The 9,420-nt window shown below is 44.7% G+C and overlaps 1 protein-coding gene across 2 annotated transcripts; it reads left to right on the top strand.

Annotated features, from left to right (window-relative positions):
- Positions 1–641: 641 nt before the first annotated feature.
- S1pr1 (sphingosine-1-phosphate receptor 1) lies at positions 642–4,999 on the top strand. Of its 2 annotated transcripts, none has more exon segments than NM_017301.2 (2): positions 642–702; positions 2,342–4,851. In NM_017301.2, a coding segment is annotated over 1 exon segment (1,152 nt). In that variant the 5' UTR covers positions 642–702; positions 2,342–2,506; the 3' UTR covers positions 3,659–4,851.
- The last annotated feature ends 4,421 nt before the right edge of the window (positions 5,000–9,420 follow it).

Here is a 9,420-nt window from a genome sequence, read left to right as displayed (position 1 = left end):
GGTGGCTTGGCGGCGACTCTCTGGGCAGTGGCTCGGGTTTCCCCTGACCTCGTGGAAGTGGACCCCAGGACACCGGTCCATTCTGATTACACCGATCCTCAGAGCTATGGGATCGGGGGCCAGGAAGATCCTCTACGAGACAGAGGCTTGTCCTCTGTCCTCTGTCCTCTAAGATTTTAAACGAAGAAAAGTTTTCCCAGGGATCTTCCTGTCTAGTTTTGGAGTCTTGTCCCGCGCCGGAGACTGCGGGTAGCTGGCTAGAGGCGTGATTTGTGAATTAGAATTTAGGGGCTGCCAGGCTCCGCCCCTTCTCTACTGGTTGGGGCGGAGGGGTTCCTATTCATTTCGTCTTATTTTAGTCACTCTGCCCCAGATCTTTCTGGGAGGCTGCTTCTCAGCAGCCTGGACCCGGAGGGGCCCCCTGCCGCTGGCAGAGCGCGGAGGAGTTAAAGGCATTAACCCCTCCCACTCCCTTCCTAGAGGAGTCACCCAGCCTCGGCGGGGCGCTCAGAGACTTCGCCTTGCAGCGGGCAGCTCAGGCAGGGCTGGCTATTGGAGTGCACCGCCGAGGAGGGAGGGGATCCCAGCTCTGAGAACTTTGTGAGTGTGCTGGTCTCCGTCAGTCGCCGACAGCAGCAAGATGCGGATCGCGCGGTGTAGACCCGGAGCCCGGCGGACGCAGCTTCGTCCCGCTTGAGCGAGGTAGGGGGTTGTGAGCCTCGCAGGCTTTGGCGCGGGCTGCAGGGCGTCCAGGTGTCGAGGAAGAACCTTTAAACCCGAACTAAACAAACAAAAACTTTAGGGAAACCAAACCAAAGCAAACCAAACCCAGGCATCACCAGGATGCTACGGAGCCCATCTTGACTGACTTCTTCTTGGGGCACGGAGTTTATGAAGTTTGAAAAAGATTAATTTCCAAATTATAGGAAAGACTGAGGGAGGGCCGCTGGAGAAGCTGCGGTTCATCAGAACAGAGAAAAGGGGAGACGCTTATTTTGGGAAATCCTATAGACGAAATTATCAGGCATCACGCCAATGGTTTCCATTGCCTGAGAGTGGACTTTGCAGCATTAGAGTGGGGAAATGTGGAGTTTCGTAAGCTTTTGTCATAGAAATGACTTCAATGTCTCTAGGTCCCCCCTCCCTTCATTTGATATCGCGTTGATCAATTACCAAGCAGACTTTAGAGTACTTAATTAGCGCTGTGTGTCCAACTTAATTAGTGCTGTGTGTCCTTCCTTTAGGGATTGGTAGTTCTGTGAGAGGAGGCAATGTTAGGGTGTGGGGAGCTAATGAGGTTAAAACTGCCCATGCAAATTTAACAGTATATGTTCCTGGAAATTTTATGTACCTGAAGTTAGAACAAAGTGGCATGTTTCGTTATCGCTAGCAGGATGACTTTTGTGTGCATGCAAGTGTTGGCTAAAGTTAAAACTCTGAAGCAATCAGTTCATGTAGAAACTTCGAAGATTTGCTGCAATCTCTTAGGAGAGCTTCTCAATGAATATCTTTAAACGTAGTAAATTGACTCGTGGGGAGATTGGGTGGGGTGGAGGAGTAAAGAAAAAATTAAAAAGAAGAATAGGCAGTTGCTTCACGGAGGCGCCAAGCTCTTTCCTGTTTACTTCGAGGCCTGGCGGCCCACACCTCTGACCAGACCCTCAGCACACCTGCTCACAGGGAGTTATTAATAGAGCCCAGAAAATGACTTACTTGTCAAATGGCCCTCCTACAAAGCTACTTTCTTGCATGGCAATGAGAAGGTGGGCTGATCTCTTTGAGTGGTGTGTGTGTGTGTGTGTGTGTGTGTGTGTGTGTGTGTGTGTGTGTGTGTGTGTTGTGTGCGTGTGTGTGTCTCGGGATATGCATGTCTGCACTGTACCAGAACTGGAAGTTGGTGACTTTTGTGAGAAGAGGCCCTTAGCTGGTGGTGAGCAAACAGCATACATGGTGATCTCTTGAAGGAATCTCAGGGCTGGACACTGAAGGTGGCAGTGCTAGTTGGAATGGCGTGGGATCGAAAACTGGAATGGGGAGCTGTTTCCCATTCTCCTCTTGGTGGATTTAGTGACCCAAGGGAAGGTTTTGTCTACTCAGAGTCTGGGTACATTTTTGTCTTTGTTTTCTACCTCTCTTTCTAACTTCATTTCTCTTTTGTTTGCTTATTTTTGTTTTGTTACTAGAAATGATAGTTTGAGTAAAAACAAAAATCCTCCCTATGCTCTGGCCAAGTTTCCTTAAAACAAATCAACAACAGAATTGGAGCGATGCCTTGACTAGAGTGAATTATGCTAGTGTGCTGGGCATTTTCCCTGACTCTTTTCTTTGTAACTTTTTTAAGGCTGCTGTTTCTCGGAGGCCTCTCCAGCCAAGGAAAAACTACATAAAAAAGCATCGGATTGCTTGCTGACCTGGCCTTGCTGTAACTGAAGGCTCGCTCAACCTCGCCCTCTAGCGTTTGTCTGGAGAAGTACCACCCCGGGCTCCTGGGGACACAGTTGCGGCTATGGTGTCCTCCACCAGCATCCCAGTGGTTAAGGCTCTCCGCAGCCAAGTCTCCGACTATGGCAACTATGATATCATAGTCCGGCATTACAACTACACAGGCAAGCTGAACATCGGAGTGGAGAAGGACCATGGCATTAAACTGACTTCAGTGGTGTTCATTCTCATCTGCTGCTTGATCATCCTAGAGAATATATTTGTCTTGCTAACTATTTGGAAAACCAAGAAGTTCCACCGGCCCATGTACTATTTCATAGGCAACCTAGCCCTCTCGGACCTGTTAGCAGGAGTGGCTTACACAGCTAACCTGCTGTTGTCTGGGGCCACCACCTACAAGCTCACACCTGCCCAGTGGTTTCTGCGGGAAGGAAGTATGTTTGTGGCTCTGTCTGCCTCAGTCTTCAGCCTCCTTGCTATCGCCATTGAGCGCTACATCACCATGCTGAAGATGAAACTACACAACGGCAGCAACAGCTCGCGCTCCTTTCTGCTGATCAGTGCCTGCTGGGTCATCTCCCTCATCCTGGGTGGGCTGCCCATCATGGGCTGGAACTGCATCAGCTCGCTGTCCAGCTGCTCCACCGTGCTCCCGCTCTACCACAAGCACTATATTCTCTTCTGCACCACCGTCTTCACCCTGCTCCTGCTTTCCATCGTCATCCTCTACTGCAGGATCTACTCCTTGGTGAGGACTCGAAGCCGCCGCCTGACCTTCCGCAAGAACATCTCCAAGGCCAGCCGCAGTTCCGAGAAGTCTCTGGCCTTGCTGAAGACAGTGATCATTGTCCTGAGTGTCTTCATTGCCTGCTGGGCCCCTCTCTTCATCCTACTACTTTTAGATGTGGGGTGCAAGGCGAAGACCTGTGACATCCTGTACAAAGCAGAGTACTTCCTGGTTCTGGCTGTGCTGAACTCAGGTACCAACCCCATCATCTACACTCTGACCAATAAGGAGATGCGCCGGGCCTTCATCAGGATCATATCTTGTTGCAAATGCCCCAACGGAGACTCCGCTGGCAAATTCAAGAGGCCCATCATCCCGGGCATGGAATTTAGCCGCAGCAAATCAGACAACTCCTCCCACCCCCAGAAGGATGATGGGGACAATCCAGAGACCATTATGTCTTCTGGAAACGTCAATTCTTCTTCTTAAAACCGGAAGCTGTTGATACTGTTGATTCTGGCTTCATCACTCACTACCCTAGCATTTCAAAAACATCTCTCTTTCTCCACTGCTGCAAGGAAGAAGCAGCCGGGAGCCTGAGAGAGGGAGGGAAGGGAGAATGTGCGGCTTGGTGATACCATGTTGTAGGTAGGTTATGATTATGAACAATGCCCTGGGAAGGGTGGAGATCAGATCTGGCCTGCAGAGGGTTTCCTGCCCCCACCCCTTTCCCCAATACCCCGGAGCTTTGATTTTGCACTGAGCCAAAGGTCTAGCATTGTCAAGCTCCCAGAGGGCTCATCTGGCCCCTCCTCAAAGACTAAGGTCCCAAGAGAAAGTGTCCCGTGAGTTTTGAGATGTGCTCTCTCACTGTAATGACAAAGTGAATATGTGCCCTCTAGCTTGGTTGGGTGGTGTGCACGTCCCCACCCTCCATTTCTTCTCATCCTGTCTCCCCGCCCCACCCCTTCTTCATATTCTTTTACTTTATATCTTAACTGCCTGATCTTTGTTCATCAGAAGGAGGTTGTAGAGGGGTGTATTCCTTGATTGTCTCTAACTAGCAGGCTGTTGACTGGGAAGACTGTTTGCTGAGGCCAAAGTTTCCATGGAAGGTGGATCAAGTTGTCCGGGATTTGGTAGGCTGTCTTTAAGATGAAAATGTATTGTTCCTTATTCCTCATGTGTTCCTTATTTCCATTACAACCACATTGGACATGTGTTTGTAATGGAAATAACGAAGTCTACTCTATTTGTAATTATATTGACCAGGATCTTAGGAGATATGGGTAAAGAAAAAAAATGAGGTGAAATCTGAGGGTTACTTGTGTAAAACAAGAGCTGTTGCTTGATGTCTTTCTCTAACCCCTACGAGCATCTTTGGCACTTTTATTGGTTATTTCAGAGTGTTGTGTGATCTGTGTCAACCAACTGGTTGTATTTTGTTTAAAGAGCAGTTTCTGATTTTCGAATGTACTTGCTTCTTTGAGGTCATTTTATTGAATTTCTTCCTAACCTGTGTTAACACCATTGAATGTGTAGTTCTTAAGAAAATGCCTCCCTTTGTACCCAAAAAAGCATTACTTTAACTGACAGGGAACATCAGAAATTCTTTTCTTCAGTTGTCCTTAGGTATTGACCCTGGATGTAAATGATACAGAGAATAAAAATATATTACTGTCTTTTTAGTATTGTTTTCAGTGCAATTAAACCAAGAAATGTCTTTTTTTTAAAAAAAAAATAGTATTTAATAGGTTCCTGACTTTGGTGTGTCATTTTGCACATAGCTTTATCAACTTTTAAACATTAATAAACTGATTTTTTTAAAGATTCTTTTGTGAAGAGAACTTTTTGAAAAATCATTCACTGAGATACCTCTCGATTATGTGGCTCTTTGGAATTAAAGGTAAAGGTTCAATTCAAAAAAAGTTAAAAGAGGGGCTGGGGATTTAGCTCAGTGGTAGAGCGCTTACCTAGGAAGCGCAAGGCCCTGGGTTTGGTCCCCAGCTCCAAAAAAAAAAAAAAAAAAAAAAAAAAGTTAAAAGAAGTTAAAAGCTTTTACTTTGATAAACTAGGGTATGGAAAAAATGTGGTTTGTTTAGAAACCACTCTAGCTTTTTCAGGAAGAGAAACCTCAATAAATTAGCATTAGAGACATGTGGGGAATAAGAGAAACACCATCAACCTTCTAAAGACCACAGCAAGTAAGTGTCACTATTTCGATTTTAAAGTGCAGTGAGGCTAAACAGAACTAAGTGTGATGATCCTAAAATACAGCTTTCTGAAATTCAGCAATGGATTCTTAAATCTATTTTAAATTATGACTAAAATGAGCAGTTCAAATGCTGCAACAAGAGTATGCATAGCTGGCCTTTCATCAACATGCTGAGAGAGAGAGAGAGAGAGAGAGAGAGAGAGAGAGAGAGTGTGTGTTAAATCGGTCAGTGCTTTGTAATTTTTTGGTTTGTCCGCTCTTAAGTCAAGGTCTCATGTATTCTAGGTTTGCCTTGTGCTTGCTCTGAAACGGAATGTGAACTTTTGATCCTCCTGCTCCCTGCTCCTCCTCTTCTTCTTCAGTGTTGAGCCCAGGTTTATGAGAGGCTTGGTGATTGAACCCAGGTCCTTACACATGCTAGGCAAGCATTTTACCCACTGAGCTCCATGTCCAGCCTCTAAGTCATCCCGTTTCTAGGACCTTGCCTTGGGTTCTTATGAGAACACTATGGGACTATGTGATATAACCAGCACTGAGTAGGATACAGGGTGGCTGCTCACCTCCTCCCCGTAAACGCAGCTTTTAAACTTTCTCAGTTCTTGCCCATTTAACTGGTCTTACTAAAATGAAAGCAACTGTGAAACAGAGACGTATAGCATAAAGTTTGAACAGTTAACTCCCGGTTCCCGCCATCTTTCCTGCAGATTAAGTCAGGCTAGTGCTACTTTTCAGAGTTTGTGTTTTCAAGTGTCATTGAATTTGCCCAGGACAGGACACAGTTGGGACATGAAGATAAACCTCACCTATTAGAGTAGATGTCATTTCTGGGTAAGGTTAACTGTGGGAAACAAAGTGTGTTCGCTAAGGAAACCTTAGGTCATAACCTCCAGCTTCCTGAAGGAAATGCCAAAAGTGCTCAGAAGACAAAGGGCTGGGAACAAATGCGAATGTCTCTATCCATCTGTCTGCTGGGGCGGAAGGGGTGACTTCATGTTCCACTCACTTCCTCAGGCTTTCGTTATAGACCCAGGCATGATGGAAAAGTCAGTCCATTTTGCTTCAGTAGATGGCAAAGCTGTGCTTTTGGATTTATCTCCAAGCACAGGGTGACTCACGACATCGGAACCTATGGGGAGCTCTTTGGTGACAGGAGGTCAATCTTCTTGCCCACCTCAGAGTACAGCATCCTGTGGACGTGCTTTCTTCATAGCACCACCAGACAGTGGATCTTGTTTGGAGAAAGCGGGGCAGCTGTAGATGTGTGTAAGCCCCAGTTCTAGTCAAGATACAAAGGCGAAGATGAAGGAATCTTTGGTTGTATCCCAGCATGTATATCTGATCTTTGGTTTTATGCCAGCATGTATATCTGATTTTAATTGAGTATACTCTAAGTAGTGAGGATGAGAAAATCACTCAGTGATTAGACACATGAACACACACACACACACACACACACACTTCCTATCTCCACATATGTGCATAGAGATGTAGCTCAGTTGTCAGAGAGCTCTTCTTGCACGCAGAAAGCTGTGGGTTCCATCCCTAGTAACATAAACCTGACGTGGGTGTGGCAGTAATCCCAGGAAGGTGAAGCAGGAAGCTGTTCGGTTAAATATTGAGTTTGAAGCCATCCTAGGATATATGAAACTATGTCTGTAAACCAAACCAAACCAAACCAAACCAAACCAAACCAAACCAACCAAACCAAACCAACCAAACAAACAAACAAAAACAAGAAAAAAAAAACCCAAAATAGTTTTATTCAGGAGCACTGAAGTATATAAAACTACTTAATGTATTTGTGTAAAAATTCCATTAGTTCTAAATACCAGGAAAGCTACAAAATGACATTACATAGTATTTGATCCCCAACATTCAATATTGTATTAACATCACAGAACACTCTCCAGGGCTGTCAAGATGGCTTAGGAGGTAAAGGTTCTTGCCACACTAACCCAGAGGCTTCATTTCTGTCCCCAGAAGCCCTTTCATAATAAAAATTGGAGCAGGGAGTGATGGTTCAAGCTTATAATACCTGTAAATGAGAGGTTGGGGCAGGAGGATAAAGAACTAAGACCGGCTTTCACCAAGTGACAAATTGGAGGCCTAACTGGATTCTGAGACTGCCTTAAAAACTAGAACTACTACTACCAGTTCTTGTAATATTACTAGAAATTTAGAGGCTTTAGTTATGAATTCAGTCATTCATGCTCATTAGATAACATCATATTCTACTGAGTACTAGTGACACTACATCTGTAACGGCTAGAATTCCTATTTTTCCTCCAATGTAAAAAGTCTGCTTATAAAAGTCATCATTTTAGTCCATTTGGAATTATGCTGACTTCTCTGGACATTAACAGACTGTGTTAACAAACTGTCCAAAGCCAGGTGATGGTGGCACAAGCCTTCAATCTCAGCACTCTTCAATGGCAGAGAAAAGTGGCTCTCTTTTGAGTTTGAGGCTAGCCTGGTCCCCAGAGTCTTCTAGGACAGCCACAGCTACAAAGAAAAACCCTGTCTCAAAAGCAAACAAACAGGACTGGAGAGATGACTCAGTGGTTAAGAGCACTGGCTATTCTTCCAAAGGGCTTGAGTTCAAATCCCAGCAACCACATGGTGGCTCACAACCATCTGTAATGGGATCTGTGCCCTCTTCTCATGTGTCTGAAGACAGCTACAGTGTACTTAAGCAAATAAACAAGCAAGCAGTCCAAAGCCAACCAAGTGAGGAACCTGTCCAAGGCACATCCTAGTACTTATATGATTGTACTTCCTGAGGCTTTGGACCCTTCGTACCGATGTTTTCTCTCTCTTTTTTTTAAAGATTTATTTATTATATATAAGTACACTGTAGCTTCTTAAGACACACCAGAAGAGGGCATCAGATCTTATTACAGATGGTTGTGAGCCACCATGTGGTTGCTGGGATTTGAACTCAGGACCTCTGGAAGAGCAGTCGTGCTCTTAACCACTGAGCCATCTCTCCAGCCCCACCTATGTTCGTTATATCACTGAGATTGTTCACTTCTGAGTATCTGTTTGGAGCTGCTCCCTAGAAAGAAAGACTTCAGAAAAATGATAGATATTCCCGGGGAATGCTGTAGAATGAGGACTTGCTGATACAGTAACTCTCAGCTGTAGCAATCCCATGTTTAGTGGGAGAGCAGGCTATCGTACCAGCGTGGCTCATTTTGAAGCATTCTATGGACATAAGTTCTAAAGACCTTCTTAATAGTCACTGGCTTTGAGGCTGCAACACATCCATAATCCTAGAACTCGGGAAGCTTAGACAGGAGGACCGTTGGGAGTTCCCGTTCTCATTTTGTTTTTCAAATACAAACAACTAAAGAAACAAAGGAACCAACAAAAAAAATGCAGCAAAAATCAAAAACAAAAGACAAAAAGTCACTGGTTCAAAAACTAATCTCTGGCTAGAGACTGTTAGAATAAGCATGGCAAGTCTTTGCAATGAGTTTTTGTAGTTTGTATGTAATGTTATTGTTTTTATATAACTAATTAATTAATTTTATTTTGTGAGACAGGATTTTGCATAGCCAAAGCTATTCAAACTTATTCTGAATTTGAGGCATACATACATCATCACACCTGGCTCTGAAATTCTGTTTTGGGGGCAGGGTATCATATAGTCCAGGCGGGCCTCAAACTACTGGAAGATGAACATGAACATATTATGACTCTGCCTTGACTGATCAAGTTCCTAGATTACAGGTGAGTGCTACCACACGCCTTTTACTCAGTGCTGGATGCAGAACCCAGGACTTCCGGTGTGCTAGACACGGACAGGCACTCTATCAACTGAGCTGTATTCTGCTTTTCCTTTTCTTAGATGACTCATTGCAGTCTTCTGATCTGTGGTGTTTTCCAAGGGCACCCACCTAATTTTATCAAACTAAATTTGACTGCGTTTATTTTTAGAGTTCAATTGTTTGCATTTTTCCCTGAATAGTTCCTAAACACATTGAGGGATGAATTATAATGAACCAAACCAAAAGAAAGCGTCACAGATTCCAAG

Source organism: Rattus norvegicus, chromosome 2 (assembly GCF_021556685.1).
Source record: "Rattus norvegicus strain SHRSP/BbbUtx chromosome 2, alternate assembly SHRSP_T2T, whole genome shotgun sequence".
NCBI classification, from domain to species: Eukaryota; Metazoa; Chordata; class Mammalia; order Rodentia; family Muridae; genus Rattus; species Rattus norvegicus.
The sequence above is the reverse complement of the archived record's forward strand: the minus strand, read 5'-3'. Positions and strand labels throughout refer to the sequence as shown.

What these genes read in the sequence shown, in the direction of transcription:
- S1pr1 (XM_087621117.1), top strand. Translation starts at nt 2,507, where the DNA reads ATGGTGTCCTCCACCAGCATCCCAGTGGTTAAGGCTCTCCGCAGCCAA.